Source organism: Acyrthosiphon pisum, chromosome A1, assembly GCF_005508785.2.
Source record: "Acyrthosiphon pisum isolate AL4f chromosome A1, pea_aphid_22Mar2018_4r6ur, whole genome shotgun sequence".
Taxonomy (NCBI): domain Eukaryota; kingdom Metazoa; phylum Arthropoda; class Insecta; order Hemiptera; family Aphididae; genus Acyrthosiphon; species Acyrthosiphon pisum.
Window position 1 is genome coordinate 155,201,608 of NC_042494.1, and position 25,150 is coordinate 155,226,757.

At 26.7% G+C, this 25,150-nt stretch overlaps 1 protein-coding gene across 3 annotated transcripts; it reads right to left on the reverse strand.

Moving 5' to 3' along the window:
- Positions 1-1,870: 1,870 nt before the first annotated feature.
- LOC100167984 (ABC transporter G family member 23) lies at positions 1,871-21,424 on the reverse strand. 3 transcript variants are annotated; one of them, XM_003246481.4, is made up of 16 exons: positions 21,113-21,424; positions 8,037-8,193; positions 7,802-7,934; positions 5,629-5,783; positions 5,435-5,542; positions 5,021-5,111; positions 4,808-4,942; positions 4,581-4,708; positions 4,297-4,504; positions 3,938-4,118; positions 3,747-3,868; positions 3,591-3,664; positions 3,097-3,185; positions 2,843-3,019; positions 2,607-2,693; positions 2,316-2,545 (listed from the first exon to the last, which is right to left on the reverse strand). In XM_003246481.4, the coding sequence occupies exons 2-16, from the start codon at positions 8,177-8,179 to the stop codon at positions 2,316-2,318; spliced, it is 2,061 nt and encodes a 686-aa protein (XP_003246529.1). In that variant the 5' UTR covers positions 8,180-8,193; positions 21,113-21,424. The 3 variants fall into 3 exon arrangements, with proteins under 3 accessions (XP_029344494.1, XP_003246529.1, XP_001950287.1); XM_001950252.5 differs by lacking the exon at positions 21,113-21,424 and adding an exon at positions 16,238-16,545; XM_029488634.1 differs by lacking the exon at positions 21,113-21,424 and having other exon boundaries at positions 1,871-2,545; positions 8,037-8,179.
- Between the last annotated feature and the right edge of the window lie 3,726 nt (positions 21,425-25,150).

The window sequence follows — 25,150 nt, forward strand, 5'->3', positions numbered from 1 at the left end:
CAATCAACTATTAGGTATCTATGTCATATTAATTTTTATAAAAAATTTGAATGAGTTTATTAAAAAAAATAGAATTTAATAATTTATAATAATAATTAATAATGCATAATATTTAATAATAATTTTACCTACACACTTTCTTATTTATTATTTAAAGAAACAGAGAAATCTGATGATGTATTACGGGCAAAGCCCCCCCATAAGTTTGCCATACAAATTTATTTTGATCCCCTCCCATGAAACATTCTCAATTACGCCACTGGAGGGCCAGGGTGGGCCATTGCCCCTATTGGTGGGACTTGGGGGGCGGAACATTTTCATGAATTTTTTTTTATTTTTAAGCCAACATAGTATTATAACTATAAAATTATGTAAAATGTTTTTTTCCTTATGTATTGTGATTTGGTGGAGATTTCTCCAAATTTTATTTTAGGATAATATTCTTTCAAATATATTTTTATGCTAACAATAATAATTCCTTGGATAATTGTAAATGACATGATAACAGCCCGCAACTAGCGTTGTTGTAACTAAGTAAAACACAACATGATAATAAAGTTTATTTTACTTTTACGTAATACCTACGTCTTGATTAATGATTATTAATAAAATTAAGATCAGAAAAAATGCAATTAAAATTAATAATACATTTTTTTCAGTTTATAATTTATCTTTATAATATGAGTATAAACCATAATTACTCGGATATCAATGGCACTAGTACTAGATTCTGATATTGAGATATGTATTCATATTGTATACATTTTTATTTTACTTAGGTATATACTGTATACTTTTTTTTATAAAAACTATAATATGTTTATTTAACATTGGTTTTCTTAGAGATTTAAGAGATAACTAATAAATGAAAATATGAAATATTGGAAGGAATGGAGTTTAGCTAGAAATCGATTTTCGTGAATTTTTGTCTTCAACATGTGTGTTTTCCATGCTTAATGATGGTACTATAAAAAAAGTTGGTCGAATTTTCTGTAGAAGTTATAAGATTAAAAAAACTTCAAAACCTTAAAATCTTATTATTAAAATGATTTTTTTTATCGTTATAATTTTGGGGAAATCAGAAATTACCTATTGTACTTACTGTATATTATATTGTTAATAAAGAAATTTTATAAAAAAAAACCCTGATGAATGGAAATTCGCAAACTCGTGTATAACTTTGAAACTAAGTCCGGCCGACGAATTTTGTCTTGACTGTTCTTAACTCATTAAAAAACAAATCGGTTTCAAAAAAAAAAAATTTCAAAATCTAACCACATTTATGAGTCATAAATTATGACCCAAAATAAAAGGTACCTTAAATTATAAGAAATAACTTTTTAGGGGGTGGAAAAATATGTTTCCCAGGGGTACAAAATGTTCAAATACGGCCCTGATTGTAGGTACATCAACATAATTACAATTATTGGCTACTATGCTGACGGTTTCGTCGTTAGTCGTAGTCAGTGTTGCATTTACATCATATAGTGGCAGTGCCGCCTTTTTGGTTATTTTGTGTTTTAAAGTTCTTAAAGTCATCGTTTTTTTATTTTTATAAAGCATATTGTATAATAATATTATCAGCGCTTGAATTGAAAAAAAAACTAGAAGGAGGATGCAAAGGTGTAAAAAAATGTGCTTACCTAAATATTTATTTAATATGTTTTATTGACTAGAATATTATTTTAAGGGGTACACAAAATTATTTTTTTAATATTTGAGGGACTCCGTTCCATTGAGAGAACTTTGGTATAGTTGAATTATTAATAAAATTATTAAATTTTTAAATTAATTTATGTAATTTTTAATACATACATTGGTTACATGCTGTAACTCAAAGCATTTTTTAAATAAAAATACATCAAAAGTCTTAAATGACTTCATTTTTTTTATGTTTTATTAATTGTTTTCCGATATTTACAAAATAACACAAATACTCGTAACTAATAAATCTAGTTAAATTAGGAGATGTTTCATGAGACATAATGCATATTTAAACATTAAATGAATGATTGAAAAATTGTTGTAATTAAATTTCTACCCAATAATAAATTAGAACTTAACTTAGTAGTTATTTATTTTATTTTGTTTTTCATTTACAAAAACTATATTTGATAGTAATTGGGATGTAAACAATTTGTAAGTAGGTATAGCTTAAAAACTAAAAAATAATAAACTACAAAATAGTTATTTTGAATAATATCAAATATTATTATATACTATACTATATTTACATATTACATAATAATTTACTTAAATACACAGAAATACAACATTAAAATTAATATTAAATTACAAATTACAACAGGTGTTCTTTATTTTTTCGCTTTAATACCTTGTTTAAACTTGAGACTTAATATTGAAATTAAAATTGTAACAAATATCCAAAGCGTTATTGATATAAACCCTTGCATAACTATAGGATGAGATAATCCCCAATTTCTTGCAGTTATTGATCTAAATGCGTCAACTGATAAAGTCAATGGAAAGAAAAGACTAATCTTTTTTAATATTGGATCCATGGCTTCTAATGGCCACATAATACCTGAGTTAAAGTATAAAGTATTAATAATTTATCAATCACAAGTTTTTTCACGAAGACTTACCGCTTAAAAATACTTGTGACATAACCAAACATATTCCAAAGAACGTTGTGATTTTCTCTTCATCAAAAGTAATACTCGCCGCAAAACCTATGACATATTAAGGGTATAACATTTTAAAACCTTATTATAAAAACTCCTTCTCCAACTGCATTGGAATTTAAACTTTCAAGTAAATATTTTTTATAAATAAATGCATAAACTGGAATTAAATTTTTACATCAGGTGTATGTACTTACCCATAAATGTCCCACATATTCCTTGTAAGAATACAAGTACAAAAGGCATAATCCAGCTACTTAAAAATGGATGATCAAACACGATGAACTGTAGTATGAATACTGTGATAGTTTGAACGATTAACATTATAATTTGTACCACCAATTGTGACAAAATAACTTCAAGAATGGTGAGTCCTGTTCATAAATACATTTAATTTAATTAATTTGAAAATGAACCTAATGTGCAGAATAATGCATCAATTTATAATGACCTGATGAAAGACTCCTTTCAATTAAACCGCTATTTTTCTCCATGCTAATTGATAACGCTGTAAACAGGAACGTCAAGTATAACTCCAATCTAAAACATTTTTAAAAGTTGGTTGAAGTTGAAACACTCAAAAATATACAAATCTTAGGCGGCGCCACTGCCCACTAGTTCAGCTGGTGTCATTAAATTCTAAAGCATTTAAAATCTTTTTTTAGTCTTAAACTTTTCTATAGAAGTAGGTACTGATGTATGAAATATTTCTACCGGGTTTTTTTTTAGTGTTGTATGTAAAAATCTAGAAATTAAAATGTCCTACCTATATGATGATTGATGAGCTATTATGATTTCATGATGTATCATGCATGATTTTTAGAGACTTCTTACTAATCCAAAAATGGTGCTCCGTAAAATGTTTAAAAAGATTACTAGTCAGTAGGTAGTCACAGTTAAATACATAAATTAGAATAAATAATATAAATTTTCATATTAACGTACATCGATATTATTGCTGCAGCTCCGTAATGTGACATATTAATGTCATATAAGGTTCCAAATACAGGCTCCATCAACTAAAATAACATTTTTGGTTTGGTTGATAAGTATGATTTTTCGTTAAACAATTATTGATATTTTATATGTATACATTCATACCGTTATTGGTACTGGATCTAATGCCGTAGTAACTGCAGTTTTATTACAAATTGTAAAAGATTGAGTGAGACTTTTATAACTTTGATGTAATTTTCCTTGGATTATTGTTCTAAGTACATAGTCTGAAATGAAAACAGAGTTATATTTAACATTTTTATTTTTTTAATATTATTATAATACTAAAATATTACTTGACATATCTAATGATGCTTTAATTGCAGATTCTTCTATATCATGTGAACTCATTATTGATGGATCACTAAATTTCACTCCGATCATATCAGTAAAATTTTTTGCAAATGTTACGAAACCCCACGTATGACCGTGTCTTGCGTCTTGTCTTGCTAACTTCTCATCATCTTTGTACATTGTCTGTCGGTGTTATAAAATATAATTTATGTTGTTATATTCTTTTTATGATTGATTAAAATAAAGAAAGCATATGTAGGAACTTAAATTTTAAGAAACATTATTTAAATAAAATTGCAAAAATAATTAACTACTGAAAAAAAGTAAAATTTTAAATCTTAAATAATATAATTTTAATCACCAGAGTTAGATCATGTTTTTCCATCTCCTTCATATATTTGCAACTTAGTGGAATTTTGCTATCACATAAATCATACGTCTTATATGAGCAATGTGAAGGATTTTCATAATTGACGATTCCTACGTTGAGTGGTTGTGGGGATTGTCCAATGGTTAAATTATAAATCGTTATAGTTAAAAGTGGTAAGAGACAAACAAACAAAATGATTCTAAAATAAATAATTGGCACAGTTTAATTTAATTATTGAATGTATAATAGCGGTTGGTATATAATATTATACTAACGTCCAATTCCTGACGCTCCAATACCAATGTTTCAATAATTGAGCTTTGAACCGTTTTGGCGAGAAAAGTGATGATTTTTCCAGTGACGTCGTAGCTGGCTGTAAAGTGGATTTTTTTCTTGGTGGTTCCTAATAAGTTATATTACCGTATTAGTAAACATGATATGCTATGTTAGGCACATCAATGTGACATAATCTACGCTAAAGATAAAATAAATTGTACTCAACAATTGTTTCCGTATCCGAAGTCTGCTTCTGGCTGAGTATTAAAAAGGCACTTTCGAGTGTGTCAGCATTGCAAGACGCCATAATTTCCAATGGAGGCGCTTCAGATAGTAAAATGCCTTTCCTCATCAAACCTATCTGAATTTAAATCGAGTTTGAAATCATAGACATTTTATTACAAAATATTATATAATATTGTATCGTTAATAAATTTACTGTGTTTGCAAGCCGTGCTTCTTCAATGTAATGAGTTGTGATAATTATCGTTTTTCCACGGTTCGTTAAATCTTGTAAATACTCCCATATGCTAAATAGTTTCACATTTATATAGACATTTAGTATTTTAGTGTACGAGAATGTATCTGTTTATTAATTATTAATTATTTATAACATATAAAGATTAAATCATTGTTATTAGGTACAAGTGAACTCGGAGAGGATAAACGATTAGTTTTCAATTTTAATCTTCCAACATTATTTGCTATTATTGGGACTTAAGCCGGTTTATAGTTGTGTTTATACTTTATAATAATGAAAAATTAATATTAATAATAGAATTAATTATCAATAATAATGATTACTGAAAGACAAATAGACTAAATTGTTTACCATTTAGTATTTGTACCTTACCTTGCACTAATGATTGGATCGAGTCCGACAGTGGGCTCATCCAATATCAACAAACTCGGGTCGTGCAAAAGAGCTGTACACAAGGAGAACCTTCTTTGTTGTCCACCGCTAAAAATTATTTCTCAATATTGAATTATCAATGCGAAAATCAAAAGTTTGTTACATATTTTATATAAATATTTTTTAAAAATTACCTCATTGAACCAAATTGAGTCTTGGCCGGGGGCATTTCCATTAAATTGATCAACTTTTCACCTTTATCTATAATATCTTCATAAGACATTTCGTACAAGGATCCAAAATAATGGAAAGTTTCTAGTATGTTAAATTCGTCGTAAAGTGCTAAATCCTAAATAAAAATATAAAAATATATAAGTGAAATAATTATCATAATAATTATTATTATAATATGTACCTAATACTAATTATTGTCATACCAATTTTTTATGTAGTACTTATACAATAATTTATAATAATAATAATAATAATAAAAACAATAATAAATAAACAAATAAACCGGTTTCCTTCGTCTCCAAAACCAAGTTAGATTCTTATATAATATAGATACTAGATAGATGATATAAATACCGAGTGACTCATTTGACGTATGGCACTGATTATTTTAAAAATTATTAGCATTTTTGATAATATTTGTTTTTGAAAATTTTAAATCATTAAAAATAAAATTTTTCTAAAAAGATAATTTTTTAAAATTTTTTCCCACTATCGTTATAATTTTTTACATATTCGTCAAGCTTTTAGTGCATATTTATGGGTTTTAGTTATATAATAGATATTACTTATTTACGTTGAATATTCCATACTTAATTATTTTCTAACATATATTATGTATATTTTTTCCGATCAATCAACAGTCCAAGGCGTTCAGCAAAGTTGAATTTTAAAATTTATTTAGTGTTTTAATTTTTTTATAAATGAAATGAAATATAAATTAATTAAATTAAATTTGTATTAATTAAAATATAGCTTAAATGAATGAATAATTATTAATTAATGCATTATTATTGATGCATATTTTAAATAAACTGTAAGCATATTTGTATACTTGTCCAAAATTTGATTTTTATACAAAATACTTGGAATAATATTCTGCTTTGGAATATAAAATTAAAAGAATATTATATTGTAATTCAAAATAGTAAAAAAATATTTAAATTGATTACGTTAAGAAATTGTAAAATATAATTTTTTCCAAAAATGTTGCTTAGTGAAAACTTAAAATATTATGAAAAAGAAATATTTTCAAAAACATGAGTGTTTTCTGAAATTAAGAGTGCCTCACGTTAAATGCATAATTTCGAGTATTGCGTTAACGATTATCTACCGACAAAACATTTAAGCACTCGTTAATGATGTGGATATACTCAATAATGCTATAAAAAATGTATTATTATTATTAAATTATACATATTATATAGTATAAGACCTCCGTGTGTTGGATTATACATCAATATTTATTACGTATGTATTGTATATTTGTATGGGTTTAGAATAGTGTAGCTGATAATCAAGTCGCTAATAATATATAATGATACCTTCATGTTACAATTAAGGGAACATATATAAAAAATGTATTATATTATTGGTTTTTAATTCAAGTTACTTATTATATTAAATCAACAATAAGATAATATCCGGTAGATTTAAACGGGTTATACCTATAATATTGAGATAAAGGTCACGGCGACTGGGTGATAATTTCCTCAAAATATCGACAAAGGTACGTACAGAATTTTAATCTTAATTGCATACATAAATAGGTAGTAGGTTAAAACTTGTTTCAATGTCTTCCATATTGTGCATAGTACCTATTATATAACATAATAATTAAGGTGAACGTACGAAGTAGGTAGGTATAATTTAATTGGTATTAAAAAAATAATTTTATTATTTTTATTAGCCTAGGGGTAAAAATTACCTAATCCACTGCTGCTTATAGGATGTTCTTTAATTTCCATGTGCATCCATTTACAGTGTTAATGAATATACTCAATTATTTATTGATCAAAACTTTGATAGATGGATAACTATTAACTAGTGACTATTATAGTTGTAAAAATTTATATGTCTGGCGTCAGACCGGTAAGAATCTCTTGGGTTGTAATTCCGCGTATTATGATGTCTGAATTTCTGATAACTATTATAGGATTTTGTACTTACGGAGAGGATACTATGAGATCAGTCTGAGTTTTTCTCTATACACCCACAACCCACCCCATCCCGTCTAATTATAATAATATATTAATATAATTCTAAAGTGTATTATTATTATCCGTTATATTTGTATTAGTCTTACTAATTATGAATTATGGTCATTCTAAATTATATAGTAGTTTTTGTAATTACCTGTGGCATGTAACCTATTTCTTTTTTCTTTTTTACAGAAAGTTGAATGTGTCCAGAGTCCAATCTACCTCGGCCAATAATACAAGAGAGTAACGTTGTTTTGCCACATCCACTTGGTCCTAATAAGCCATATCTATTGGGTAAAATGTAATAAAATAATATTAGTTAACTATTAAATAAGTTGTAGAGTATCTATAATTATCAAAAACAAAGTTGATAAAAAAAAGTTAATTACATTGTTCCTTTTTCCACATTCATGTTGAATCCATTTAATACGACAGCCGCTGAGTTGTATGCTTTATAAGCGTCAGTGATTTTAACTGCTAAATTTATGTCATTACTTGTTTCACGTACATGATCGAGGTTGATGTCTTCCATCTTAAGATTTATAACTGTTAAAAAAAAATTATATCAGTATACATAATAATTAACAGCTATTAAGCTTAATGTATTCAAAGTCGTAGTTTTCAGCATTACATTTTATACAAATTACTTAAATAATAAAATAAAATAAGAATGTGAAAAATACACAATAGGTATTTGTTAAAAAAAAAATAACTTCTATAAAAACATATATTGTATTACCACGCATTTATTGATTAGAATTAAAATAGTAACTATAATCATATTTCTAATACGTTATTAAAAAATTTACGTACCTACGTCAAACCTCAACCTTATCCATTATGGCAATACCCATTGATTATTTTCAAATTTATTTTATGTACCAATAGTTTACATTTGAAATATTGATATTTAATGTGTATTAGGTACAGACAATTATTTACGGATGTAATGATTAATAACATACATTTAATGTTTTTTAAAACTACCTACCTATATTATTACCTATATTATATTATGATAAGTTACAAGTATTAGTCATATTATGTTGAAAAAATAATGTACTGAACATTTTATTTATTTTAAATTATATATTATAGATCAATAGGAAATGATCTATTTCAACTTTTTATTTCACGATGTATTTTTTAGACATTAAACACTCACGTTTTACAATATGCATAATACATATACTCTAAAAGGTTAAGTTAGGGTAGTTAAGTAGTATCTATTTATTGAATCAAACCCAAATATGCTAGGAAATCAAAATTTCGAAACTCTTTGCAGTTTTAAAAACATATTTTGTAAAAAAAAACTGGAGTAATGATAACATGAATTATTTATATTTTTATAATATATTTTCGATTTTTATCAATTATTTTTAATTATAAAATTTAGTTATTTATACGAGTATGCTAAGATGACAAACATCTCCGCTCAGAATCGTTTTTCGTATGCAATGGCCAATCATTGAATTCAAATATAACACATCAATTACAATGACACACTTCACGAATACTGTAAGGCAGCAAGCAGGGTGGTGTCCACTTGTCCGACTTTATGCATTTTAAATAATTTAATTTTAGTAATCAATATCCAGGGCCCCCAGTAATTATTTTTGAGTATTTAACGGAAACTGATGATAACAACATAAAGTGGCGCTAACCTTTTGATACTATCAGACAAGGCAAAATCATGTTTTTGTACAATTATTGGTGTTGGCGTAGCTAGTAAGCGTGCCCGACCCAATTGATGATAATAATAATTAATATCGTGGTTTCACACGTTAAAAAAATATTAAAAATAACGTGTATGCCGCATGACTTCCTCCTAACCGGTACAACTACAACAGTAATGCGCTGCTTTTGTGTAGCAGTTGAGCAATATACGATCAGCGTTCACCCGTTTATCCGGTTTATCATATTATTATAGACTTTTCTTTGCGATTTTATTTTCGTTTCATCTCGCCATAATAAACAATGGCTACAGTCCCAAAATGTTATATTATATTATGTCCGCCGTCGCCAATTCTTGTAGGGTATTCAAGGTCGTGCGTCTACAGGTTCCCGAACGACAAAATCCACGACGAGCGTTAGATTTTCGTGTTTTTTTTTTTTAAATTATGGTACCTAGTTTTTTTTTTTTTTTTAATAATGATTTCCTATAAAATATATTATAGTATCTTATTTCCGTAAAGACGATTGCCTGTTGGTTGTGATTTGTTACAGAGCCAGGTAGGTACCATAATACACTATAGGTAGCTTTTACACGTCATTATCAGTATAGCACATTATACATAGTTATTGGAAGTAACCTTACGATTTCCTTATTGGATACTTATACCTACCTTAAACTTGTATACAATTTTGATTTTTTCAATCACCTGACACGAAATTTTTCGATGCGAACTCTTAGCTTCTCTGAACGTTTTGTTTTCAAAAAATATAGAACCTACATAATTATACGTGTTATAATACATGATGTTCTAATACATTTTAATAACCGTTGTGTTAAAACAATAATTATCTACTCTGTTGTCTCAGTACAAGGTTAACTAATGCGCAGAGAACGTACCTATGTATTATATAAACGTGGCTAAAAACTGGAAATATTGTTTCTGGGAAACCCAAAAGAGATTTGGTAGTGATTATTATTTTTTGTTCGTGTTTTTCCGATTGTAACTTATAATTATTACATTTTTTTTCGCACTGTTTACTGTTGAACATTATGTAGAACATAATATTATTATTATACGCATATTGGGCATATATTATAAAATAAACTAGTACTGTAATTCAACTGTCCTATCGAAAAATAATAGTTTCAACCAGTTCTATCATAATGTGTTCCTCATTCCTACTGTAACCTACTATATTTGTATTAATAATATTTCCTATGTATAATTTATATATTAACGTAGGTTGTACATGGCTATAATATTATGATGTACATGGTAATACCATTGACTCGTTTTTATATTCGTATTTTTATGCCAGTGGCGTCATTTGTGGGATGCAAGGGTATGCAAATGCATCCCATGATTTTTTTGACTCGAGCGACTGGTATTACTTTAGATTTTCAATATTGGTTTTGCATCCCATGAAAAAATGTGAAATGACGCCCCTGTTTATGCTGTAGGTAACTATTTCAAGAAAATAATTGAAAGATGGCTATTATAGGTTTCCTGTTACTTACATATTAATGTAAGTAACAGGAAACCTATATATTAATATATATTTTTTATTTTGATCATCATCACTGCGTCATTTTATATTGTACCTAATATTTCTCTTAAATTAATTTGATTATTGATAGTTATTACACATTAATTGTATAAATTATAGGATAAATTAATAATAAATAATTAAATCAATGGTTAAGCGCAACTTGTGATAAGTACTATTTATCTAGGCTTTTATTTTATTTCATATCACTGATGAAGTTAGGCTATTTTTGAATATATATTTTTTAAAAAATGACTGAATATTTAGTGCAACATTTTACTAAAAATAAATTTCAAATGTGGTTCCTGAACAGTTTAGAAACATGTCTGCGCTTAACCATCGAAACTTATGACATATATTTAAATAATATTATATAACCGGATTTCAATTTAGAGTCTGTGAATTAACGTATACCTAACCACTTCCTCGTACTACTTTAAGAATATTATAAATATTTATGAGCTTTGTTGTACCTACAGCATGTATTTTATAATATTTACGATTTGTTTATTTTGGATTTTTTTGTATTTTTTTTTATTGGTCATGAATACGAAATTTCGTTTTCGGTGACTTGGCGCCATTATAGCATTACATATTTTAATATATAACTAATTATATTAATTATATATATATTATATATGACATTTAAAAAATGTAAATATTTAGGATATTACTAGGTATATAGCTTTTAAATAATATGATATTCGTTTTTGTTGACAATTAAACATGCAAATATAACACCATATTATAATATATTAATAAATTATTATAGAGATGTATTCTGTGATGTAAAATATACGATATACGAAAAACGGAATTCAATAATCATTTTTTAATCGAAACATTATTATATTCACTAATGCAGGTAAAAGAGTCGATATAATATTACAGTATATAATTAATAATTAACATATATATTTTTTTTACTTTAGGGTGATGATTATAATATATGTGACTGAATATTTAAATATTAAAATTAATATGATAATTATTTCTCAGTGTATAAGGTTAAATTTTGTTCTATCTGATTTTTGGTTAATAGATATTATTATTAAAGGTTGTTTGTTATCTAATTTATCTATTTCATATTCTGTATTTTGTTACAAGGAAGTCTTTGCAAATAATTTATGATTAATACGTTTTTAAAATATTATTATATTATTATATAATTTTCTACTATCTATATTATGGCTATATTATTTTGTACCTATAATATTACAACCAATTTATACTATTTTTTTATGCCAAATATCACCCAAGCCCGGATTATGATTTTAGTGGCCCCGAAATTAAATAAAAATAAACTCTCCATAATTATTGTATTTTTATGTTTATTTGCATGTAAAAGTTTAGTGCGTAAATGTTAAACCAAAATTAAACCATTGATACATTACAAGAAAATGTAAGTCAATATATTTGAAATAACCTAATATTTAGCCAATATAAACTTATTGACGGTGTGTTATTAGCAATTAATTTGTTTACTAAAAATTATAATGTCATCTATACTACGAAATTAAGAAGGAAAACGGTTTTTTTGTTAGGACTATTCTCTGGAACTATTTAACTTAAAACATTTTTTTACCATAAGAATGCTACATTATCCCAAAGATCTATAGGCTATTTTTATATCAAGAAGACGTATCCCTTAATTTTTTTATTGCAAATTTAGAAATTTGTGCAGAAATAAACAAAATAATAATATATGTTTTCTTCTTATAGGGTAAATAATAAATATTGGTTACAAAAAATAAAATTGTTATTATAATTGAGTATATAATTTTAGACCTGTATTTTATAATTGGTAAAAACCATCAAAACCACACTTATAGATATAACTTTGTAAAAATGGTATTCCTAACGCTAATTTTTTGACCATTCGGAAACTTACACATGCAAATCATAAACACCGCTTATGTCTATAGAAGAAATTAGCAATTGGTTATTACTGTTATTAGGTACCGTTATTAAAAGTTATTTCTCCAATGGAAAGCGAAAAATGCAAGAAAAAAATAGTTATTATGCTAGAATATAATTCTAGACACGATTTGACCGTGTTTAAATATGTTTAATGGAGATTATAATGGGGAAATCCTCGGGAATTCGTCACGGTAAGTTTTAAACATCACTATACGCCTGGTATATTAAATTACGAATTGAACATAAATGTTGAATCTTCTAGATTTGGTGTTTTGTACGGGCAACGAAGTGCACATGATCAGCTAGTATAGTATATTATATAAAGCGAGACTTGTTTGTTGATAACTATTAAAATTGGTTTTGAGGTAGAAAAATTAATTTAAATAAAATCAAAAACGTTCTATGATTAAAACTTCAAACCAGATTTGAAATTATTACTGATGCTGCAGGTATAATACGTATCTGCTGCATTACATAGCGAGTCACACATATGCATAAGGTATGGACAATGTAAGTAGTGGGCATATCTATAGAAATTTGAAGATCATTGTAATTTAAATGAATCTAATTATAGTTTATAATTTATTTTTTCACGAAATAAGTAGTGGGCATATCTATAGAAATTTGAAGATCATTGTAATTTAAATGAATCTAATTATAGTTTATAATTTATTTTTTCACGAAATGTATAGTTATTTTATGGAATCTAATTGGACTAAATAACAGTAATTCAAAAAAAAAAAATTGTAGACAATTTGTAGTTCAAACAAACTCAGTTGTTAAAAATATTAATGAGATTATAGATATAATATAATAAATATAATATGGTATTAGTAAGGCGTATTAGTATATTTAAGTTACCATATTATATTTTGAAGGCAAACTCCTTTTCGATTGCCGTTACGATTCCGGGTAAAGATTTTTGCTGTTAAGTACTGTAGGAGGGTTACGACTAAAGGGCTTAATGCAAAGTCGTTATAATAACTATTTAATGATTTTGTAGCAATACGATTACAGATACCCACTGACTAAATATGTTTATGAACTTATTTTGATAGAAAAATCACACGATAAATACAATCAAAAAAAATATTTAAAAGACATTAAAATACGCCATGTATATTATTTATTACTATTCATATTTTATTTCATTATATGATCACTGATTTATTTATCGTGGCTCAAAGTACACGTACCCAACTCATGTAATATAATATAGGTACAAATACAAATTTTTGTCGAACAAATGTGCGCAGAAAACAATATTCGGTAATTCAAGGCGTCTCGTAGGAAATGTATATCATCCTGAATATCGGCGTGACAGTTTTTAGTAGTGCATAATATTGTAAACAAATAATTAATATATTTTAAGAACCAATGGATCCAAAGAACGTTTTACGTGGTTTGCGGAAACCTACTCGGCAACTCATGAGCCGCGGAATGTCGTTTATAAGTTGGTGTAATGTCATAATCCGTATCCTTATTGGAAAGTGGGGATATTATTTGTTACTATAGGTTTTTTTATTTCCCGGTGCCTATGCCCACTCCTTTTATTTTGCAGAATCCAGTGGAATAGTTGCTTCGTTATTTGACAGTGATGCGTAATGTTTATTAACTACATACCTATTTGATATTTAAATACAAAATATTATGATTATAATATATTTTGTTCGAACATAGTTTATTAAAAAAAAAAATGAAGTAATTTAGTTATCATAGAAATCTGTAGTACTTACTGTATAACAATAAAATATTCAAATATCGAATAACAATAATATTTACTACCATGTATGAATTAATACGCGTTTCAATGTTATAAAATATAATTTGAATATTTTTTTAGTTGTTCAGGAAATTATATAATTTATTACTAATGATTAATGGTATCAAATATACATAAAATACTAAATTATTCTTATGCTAATAGATCAAAGAAGAAATTGGTATACACCAAATTGTTCGAGTATCAAGTTTTATTTAAATACTTATAATTACAATTTGTTTATGTTTACACACATTTTGTCGATCAAATCTTGTTTATTAACAATCCAACTTTAATTTACAAGTTATATTTAATGATTATATATTTGTCATAAACTTCTGCGAGTTCATTTTTTATAGGGTCATAACTCATTAACGTCATTATAAATTACAACAATAAAATAAGTTAAGCATGATGACTACACATTAAAAGTTTCTTTTCACTACAATATTATGATCATTATTGCCTATAGGGGACAATAAATTATTGGGTAAATTGAAAATTTAATAGTTTTGTGTGAAGCCTTTTATTAAATATATACAAATACATCTATTATGTCGTAGTTATAAGGTTATTTTATTATATTAATCATTTTAGCGTGTTATCAAATGTCTATAGCAAATCGTTAAATGTAACTTATACAAAATAATGTCCGTTTTTTGGTTTTAATTAGACAGTATACTAAATTATTAGCCATTTAACATAATTCTTGTTAAGATTATAAGGCATAAGCATTTTAAACAAATCATTTTTATTAAATTTAAGTAAATAACAAATGCAAAATTAAAACTGCTGAACGTAAATTTTGATTTGTTAAGCGTTACTGTGACGGAGATGACGTGACAAACATTTAAGGTATTTACTACTAAATAAAAAGTATCTTTAGTACTGATCCTTAGTCTGGTTATGCAGCTTAACTTAGGGGTGTTTATGTACCTAAAACTAATACAATATGACGTATGGTATTTGATAGCGTTTTTAGATTGTTGACCTCCAATGTTTTAAGCAGATATAACCCGAACCTTATACTTGCATATTAACAAGACATCAGCTTTTATGTCACGATAAGCAAAAACATATTATCATTTACTTTTTTTTAATATTTAAATATTTTAAGTTATCATAATATGTGGTTGATTAAAAACGTTTATCGTAAACTATTTCAATATATCTTATCCAAATCTTGAAATATTTCTGTTAAGTTCAACAATAAATATGATAGTAGTCTAAGTATTTTTAATTTGAACACCACCGATATTATCGAAAACAATTCAGAGAAATATAATTTTGGATGTTAATTCATCGAACTTTTCACTGTTTTTCACATATTTTTAAAAACTGTTTGAAACTAGTAGGTAGCTGCTAGGTACTATACTATTGATTCTGATTCTTATAAACAATCAATTTTATCTCTTTTTGAAGCAATTTTACTTGCCCGTAAAAATATTATTCCACAAATAAATTTTCAAGAATAAAATGATAATAAAATAATAATAATAATAATAATAATTTATTTTCATAAATAATAATTACATACCTAATACAGAAAAACCTACTTTTTAATAAAGAACGTAAATAGCTAATGTTTTTGGTTATAAACTCATAATAACTATAAAAAAAAATTTAACTTTTTTTTTGCCTTAAAATCAATAATGTTCCTTTATCTTAAAATGTCAAATGTCTTACCTAATCCTTTGGATCAACAAAATCGACGGAGGAGCAAAACAATGCACATAAAATATTATATTTTTCTAATCAAAACAAATACATAATTCGTAACTATTGCAATGCTTAAGGCAAGTTTAGATTATTCAACGATGTGTTACACCGTAGTACGCGGTCACTGATGATACTAGTTTAGTGGTCTGTGAGCTGTGAGTGGAGCTGTTCGTTATAAAAAACATTAATGCTATTGGCAGTAGAATAAACCAGTTTGCGTTTTATTGTTTCCATTGTTTTGATTCGCGTTTTAAAACGTTTTCAAGAATAGCTAAGTTATGGTTGACGAAACATAGGGAGTATGCTATACGTGTAGGTACGTCTTACATATTTTATGATAGACCTATGTATACAAATTACATAAATCATAAAGTGCAGGGCACCTACCCAATTATTCATAAAATCTATATTTCATATTATTGTGAACGATATTTCTATTTTTAAGTCACAAGGACTTAACATTAAGGATAACGTGTTTTTCTTTGTCTCTGAACTATTTTCACCGGAAGACTTATTCTGTTGACCAAAAATAAAAGATTGTGTGATTATTCCTTATATGGAAACTATAAACAATATCCACGGCGATAATACCAAAAAGACAGTTAGGTATAAGGAATATTAAAAAATATAAAAATAATATTATGCTAAGAATTTCATACTTAAATGTTGTATAAATTGGACAGCGAGAAGTACTAGTAAAGAAAATACAATATATAGTAAAGGTATATCGATGGCCTATTGCGTATCGACAATTAATTCAAATATATTTTAATGGGATTGAAAAACGTGTTTTCGTTTTTTTTGAACGATTTTAAACACTTTTAAACTCTAAATTATTAATTTTTTATAAATCATGTATGTTAAACGAAAAAATGTATTCAAAATATTAATTAAATAATTATAAGTATTTTGTAGTGAAAATTTAAATAATTTGATAGGTATATTGATAATGGGAATTATGGCAAAACTGCAGATTCTATTAAATTACATGCACTTAATATTAATAATAAGTCGTTACAATATAGCTCTATAGTTGTCTGTCTTTGAAAACGGTGTTACGACTATTCATAATCCATATACTGTGTAAATGCATGTAATTGCAGTTCACCAGAACTATTATTACAAGCACTTGGTTTTGTAATGTAATTATTTTTTTAAATTCGATTTTAAAAATTAATCAGAAACATGTAAGGATTAGGTTCTACTAGTAATTTTAAAATAAATAAAATGATGGGATAAGGAAGCTATTGAGAGGGAGTATTTTAATTGTTTTCCAGTAATTATTTATTGGTTAAATAGTTCTAAAGTGTTTACAATTTTAAAATGTTTATTCAGTCATATCTGTGTTGACCTCATAATGGTGTAAGTCACAAATACTATAAGTTCAACAAGTTTTCTGACTGTAGGAATCACTTTTTCATTTCATAAAAGTAGATCGAGTTCAATGATTGTTATTAACAAGAATGTAGTTGGTGCAGAAGTTTATTTGTCTCGACTAGAGTTAAACGTCTGAATAATTCCATGTAAGTTGTAACTTTTATTATTAACAATGTTTTATTTTAAATCAGCTTTAAACTGCTGGATGAATTTAAGCTCCTTAAAACATGTGAAGAATTGTTTATGCATTCTAACAATTAATTGAAAGTTTAATACTAACTTAATAGATGTTAAAATTTTAAAATTTATTAATTTTTTTTTCAGAATTATGAAAAAACGTAACATTGAAATTGGATCGATAATTGTATGTTACTGTTATTTTAGTTTTACCTAATATAATATGAGTATGTACAGTTTTAAAAAAAAGTGCAAGTTATATAAGTTTATTACAATAAATATTCAGTAAATTTTATTATATTTTTTTAAAAACGCTAATTTTAGGTAATTATCATCATCATATAAAAAAAAAAACTGGCTGTGTGTCTTGTTATAGAGTATGATCTTCAGCTCCTAATTATTATATTCATCAGCCAACACATATTTACTGATTAAATAATTTAATGAGTATTTTAAACAATTGTATATAAACGTCATGCAGAGTGCCACTAATAAAAGTTATTTTTTTGATATGCATGTGTTTTTGGGCTGAGTTCAATTTTTTTTCTTTAACCGATTTTTGTGTATTTTTGTTTATTTCCATAAGTATGCAATCAATAATAAAAAATATTAAATTAAATAAAATTCATAATAAAATATAGCATGCCCTCATAGATATTTTTCCACTACATTATACCTAAAAGCATCAATGAATACTCAATTTTCTTTTTAGCAAAGGTATCACAATTTTTCAGTATCTGCTCAATTTTTCGTTACACATACTTGACAGGAAAGGTCTAATTTTAAGTTAATTTAGGGAAGAATTGGAGCAAAATATAATATTATTTCATAGCAAAAAAAAGGGAGGAAGTAGTTAACCGCTCTGCTTTACAGTTGTAGGTGTCCCGTGTATTCCGTTATTAAGGAGTAAATCGCTGTAATGGCTGTATTAAATATGAATTTAATGATTGATTGATATCTACATCAATACATACGAAAAAATGATTCTGAACTAAGGTTGCCTGTCAACTCCAATTACGATATAATAAGAAAATTATGTGAAATCTTTATTTTACGCGTGAATATTCGATCTCGTCTAATGCTTATAAAAAAATATTGTGATATATATTTTTGATATTTTTAATTGGTATTTGAACAGTTTATAAAGAACCTTGCATTAAATTTCCAAGGTTTTAGACCGAGTGAAATTTTTTTATCGACATCTATAGACAAAGAGAATCAAAAATGTCGAATGTCTATATATATAGCTCAAAAAGAGTCAAAATATTTTGAAAATGTTATCAGGAAAATAGAAAATGCTAAATATATTAACATTTAGTTAAAATTTCAAGTATCTATAGTAATTCGTTTTGAGTTGCACCAAAAAACCAAATCAATTTTATCTAAGGATCCGGTCATTTTTTAAAATTTTTTTTTTGTTTCCCGATTATTTTGAAAAATACTGTCAATTTTTACTTTTGCCCCTCAAAGTACCAACTAGATCCACCAGTGCTGAAAATCGAAACATTTTTACTGCCTCAAAAGGTGATGACGGATCGTAAAAAAAAAACCAACATCCGGTAAAACTGCTACATACATTCTTCGCTCTATTTACATTTGAAATCGAACACAACCTTAGTTTATTTTATAATTTGTCAGTTCTGTATTTCACAAACTATTATAGATAATATCTTAATTGAATATCGTGTCTATAAATGATATAAATGCATAAAAAATATTTAAAAATTAGTCATATATATGACACCTACGTCGTATAGTCATCATTTATCAACAGATTACAAGGTCAAATTATTTTCTCATGTTTTTTTTACGACCTGTTTGTTCAAATTATTAAGTTCTTACATGGTTAAAATAATTTACAATAAAAATAAGAGTTTTACGGTGTATACTGTTGTACTGTTGTGTGTACATGTTAACAGTATGAAAGAAAATGAGTGTTGAATAAATGTAGATAGATAATTAGGTTATCAGGTAAGTATAGAGATAAACCAGGAAAACTCTTATAATTGTTGTTTGTTTATGTTCTTTAATTTTTTAGGTGATTATGGAGACAACCATTGTTCCGGTGAGAATGAGTGTAAATAATATAAAATGTAATTTAAATGATACTATATAATATATAGGAAAGATTTTTCCAAATTGTATTTCAAAGACCAAACAGTTAAATACAAGCTCATTTATATTACCTATATTATATGGTAAAATAAACAAAATATGTAGTATTCTAACAAAAATAATTTAAAAAAGACCCTTAAAACCGTTGGACACTATATTATAGTTTTTAATTTATAAGCAGTAGTATAAAATTTGTAATGGGTTGAAATTTTTTATTTCCATGATATATTATTATTATGAAGTGTTTAGATTGATTTCTTTTGTTAAAATGATCATGTTTTAAGGATTTAAATTATAGTAAAGTTCTTATTTTGTTGTTTTATAACATTAACATTATCGCCAATGTATATAATAATGTGTTTTGTCTAGACATGCGCAACTTACAACTATTTAGGTTTAAAATAAAAATTGTTTGTTACTTACATCTGCATATTCATAACATTTTGAAAATCATTAGGGTCAAGGGGGATAATTGGAAACAATATTTTTAAATTCGCATATTTTATACAATTATTATTGTTGTCATAATAATTGTTTGCAAATTTTGCGTTATGATCTAATTAGAACACTTTCAGTAATGAAAATGTGGCAATCAAAAGTTTAATGTACTTCCTATTTTCAAAAAAAATTCCATTTACATGATTAAACATATTTTTCGGAGTAAATGAAAACAAACAAATTTGTTAGTATTTTATCTGTAGTAATGACCTCTGGGGACTTTTAAAAAATATTTGTCATTAACATTGATTTTATAATACTTAAATGTATGAGGTACTCATATTTCCATTTGCCCCATATTACTTGGTGGCTATAAGGGGTAAATGAGAATTTTATTATTTTTTTAGGTTAGTTATATATTGTTATCACCACCTATCGATGAGAAATTAATATTGTTTCCAATTACTCTTATGTTCATTTACCCCTCTTGACCCTATTTGAAACTATTATTTTTTATGAGTATTCATCATCTTAAAAAAATTCTATAAGCTCTATTCTAAATGCCATTGACAAAATCATTTTTTCAATTTTATTTCTAATTTATCATTGATTTTAAATTTGTTCAAATAATACACCTATCTATAAAATGCTTGCTGAAGTGCTTTAATTTACGATATAGAGTTAATTATGTGGTAAAAATTGTTATATTAATCAAAATTAAAATTTTTTTCTTACCTTTCGGATACCAGGAATTCTTTCTTAAATACAAATGATCATAAAATAAATGTTTGTTTAATTGTTTAAGTTAACATATTTACTTTTAAAAAGAATTAAAGAATTTTTATTCAAGTCTAAAATCTTTCTCTCTCTTACGATAAAACACACACTTGTCAAACCCCGCAAAATTTATGTTTAATTCTATGTTATTCTAATAATACAATGTAGATAAACAAGATCATATACAAAAACGCAAGACACCACCTTCTATAGCTTACGCAATGCGTATGAGCTGATCGATGTCATTCGGCACTCTGTTTCATATAGTGAGTGCTAAAATCTTTTTATATGGCTCGCAAACCTGTTATGCGTATTTTACATTAATTTAAATTTTAAACATTGGTATAGGTTATGTATCATGATTAGGCGTCTGTTAAGACATTGGTAGGAAATTGTTAATACGATCAGGTGACGTTCAAGGATACCAAGGACGTTCGCAGAGGGTTATATCAGAGGAGGCGCAATGAAGAAAGATTTTATTCAAAACAGTATCATACGATGATATGTACCTATATTATAATATAATATTATATGCGGTCATACTCAGACAATCTAAAGTAGGGGTAAATGTCTGCAACTAGAACTGTTTGAAGTAGAGCTAAATCCCCTCCATCCGCATTAATAATGCACGAAGTCTGTGGATTTATATTATGTTTGGCGAGTAAAATACGACAATACGTTAATACTTCTTGAGTCCTTGAACATATTATTTATTTTGTCCTAGTGAATACTGTAATCGTACCGTATTTCATTATATTCTACTACGAAAATAATGGTTACCTATTAATTAATATAATATTATATTATTCATAATAATAAAATTATAATAATGTACAGTAGATCCTCGATAGCCCGGACCCCAAGATGGGCCGTTATGAACGTGGTAGTCCAGTTGGCACACGATCAATTAATAACTTGTCATAATTCCCGGAACACAAAATATAGTTTGTTAAACATGTATCTAGAAAAGGTAATTTTGGTATTTTGAACCCCCTCCGCCCGTCGCATGCTTACAGCTGTACCGAATACATTTCAAAATTATTTTGAGATGAAAAATAAAAGCATTACTAAAAAAAAAAATTACCTACCGAACTATTACCTATTAAAATATTGGATTAAATTATCTTGGCCATTTTGGACACCTCACTACATCCTATTATGTTTTATATCTATCAATTTTTACATTTATTTTAATAAACATTGAGTTGAATTGGATCCATTTGCCTAAGTACTTAATATTTTATTATCTAAGGTACTTTGTAGTTGAGTATATAAAAAATAATACCAGTTATTGTGACTTAGGTATACTTAGGTATGTTTTTTATTATTTATCATGAAGCCCGACAACTATGGCCTTTAGCTGTTTGCCTGTTTGTTTTTGTTTGTAGGGGAGGAAATTGTAGGTTTGTAAACACGTGTGTTTTAGGTTTGGTAGATTTTTTAGTGGGCACCTGTAGGAATCCCGATGGTGAGGGATGGCGGCACTTCTCTCCGGACACCTTGACTTGCCCGAAGAAAAATGCCACCCGCAGCCGGGTTCGAACCGGCGCGGGCGTGCGTCGAAACCGACGCCTTAATCCGCTCGGCCACTCCATCTCCCCAAATAATGTTTGTTTTATATTTGAAATTGCATAACCTATAGAGTAGCCATAAATGGTTAATTATTAATTAACAATATTATGGCTCAGATTTATGACGAAATTATTTAAGTATACCGACTTAATAATATATCTAAGTATATATTTATAGATTAAAAGCAGTATAAATAACTTCCAATACGGTTGTTTATACGTCATACTATGTTTATGGAAGTCATCAATATGTAGTTTATCTACATAATATTATCTACACTACCATATCGGCAATGACGATCTTTTAATGCAACACTGTGAATACTGAATACCAAAGGACATAATTATATTATAATTATAAATATTATAATTTTTTCATTTCAATAATGTCACAACAGTCGACACCAATTCGGAGTATGGCATTAGTCAAAGTATAATAAATAGTGAATTTTATAGATTTTAAAATATGGATACTTTTTTTTTAGGAAAACCTTCAGCCTCAATGAGGAATCTTGAAAAAAATATTTAATTCTTCAATACACTCTGTATATCATATATCAAGGAAAATCTGATAAACCCATTTATTTAACTAAACCTATGGACATACTACTGCTGCAGTATAGTACCTAAGGTAAGAAAAATGTCTTCTTTATATAGTTAAAATTGCTTATCATTGTTCCTGATAAAACTTTTGATAATAAACTATGTAGATTATGGGTAGTTGAGGGCAATAACAACGTGTTGCCCGGTATTAGTTTCACCTAAGTTTAGTATCATAGTATCATAATGTATAATATATAGTTAGGTAATAAATAACCCCTTGATATTATTATGCCATTGTTGATGGCAGGGTGAGCGCTTGAGCATTAGAAAATATAATATACAATATTATACTGAACAATACTAAATGAGCGACGAATAATTGAAAGATAATGCGTAATATTATGGAATAATAAATGGTCTTAAACTATAGTTTAAACTTTAAGTCAATATTAATCTTTATGAGAATATATATTAAATATAGCTCTTTGAATAATTCACAAATTATAATAACGCCAGTCCAAAAACCACATTTATTTAAAACGGTTGAATGACCAAGTTATTTTATTGTGTAAACCAAACTATTTAAAAATTATATATTATCGACTTACCGAAGCGTAGCTCTGTTGTTGTTGTTATTAAATATTTTCATGTGAATAATATTTTCGCAGTAAAATCAGTTGAGATTGTGATGCACGCAGTCGATGAAAATAAACTTAATCAATCGTGCAGAAGACGTAAAAATAGTGATCGAATCATTAAAACGGTGATTTGTTCAACAGTAGGTATATATTATTATGTTTCTATTTGGTTTCTTGGTAAAAACAGTTTTGAATATAAAAAGTGTTCCAAAAGATTCACATAGTAATTAAGTTTTCTGTATGTTACGGTTGTTAACATTGAAAAATGCGTATAACCGTTTTTAAAAAAATTGCAAAAAACATATGTACTTAACATGTTTTATTTTATCGCGATTTTAAATTTGTTCGTTAAATGATCCAACCTTGATTTATAATATACATAATGTACACAGTTTTTTTTTTATTATTCAAAATATACTCAATGAGTTAAAGACTGTTTAATTTGTAGGTAACAAATTAACACAAATTTTTTTTTATCTTGCATTTAATTAAATTTGTTAATAGTATTCAATACACATATAATGTACAGGAAATACACGTACTACCTATCATAACTTATATTATTATTTTTTAATAATAATATTAGAATGTTAATTTTTAAGCACCTATTGATATAGTGCGTAAAATATATCTATATTTATTAATTTACTTGCGTAAATAATAAAAAAAAAATAAATAGCAGTTTACAAGAAGAAAATGCAGGGACAATTTACTACATAATAATATCTTCACTTTTATACAACTTTTCTCGGGCGTTAAAAATTTTCTCTCCAATCTCATTGCGTTGTAAATAATAATATGTACGGAAGGGCTAACACATTTAAATGCATACAAAATAGGTCATTTTTATATTTTTGGCAAAAGGTCTTTTTAACAACACGACATACATCTTGGAAGTGTTTGAACAAACGAGTCTGAGTTTTACGTAATATAACAAAAAATCAATATAGCATGTAGGATAGCATAAAATATTAATATTGGTAAATAATATATCTACAATGTAAAGTGGCTCTTTGAACTGTAATTGTGATAGAGGAAATCATTTTACTAAAAATCACACCTAAAAGATGTTGGAACACCATGTATGTTTTGTGGTTTTAGACCGATAAGTGGAGGACTGGTCTTCACGATGCCTGACTACTGTTTTTAACGACGTAGGTAGAATTTACTGACCACTTTTCTAGGTCACGTATAGAAAAAATATTTATTTTTTTTTGAAATTGAACAAGCTACATACTAGGTGA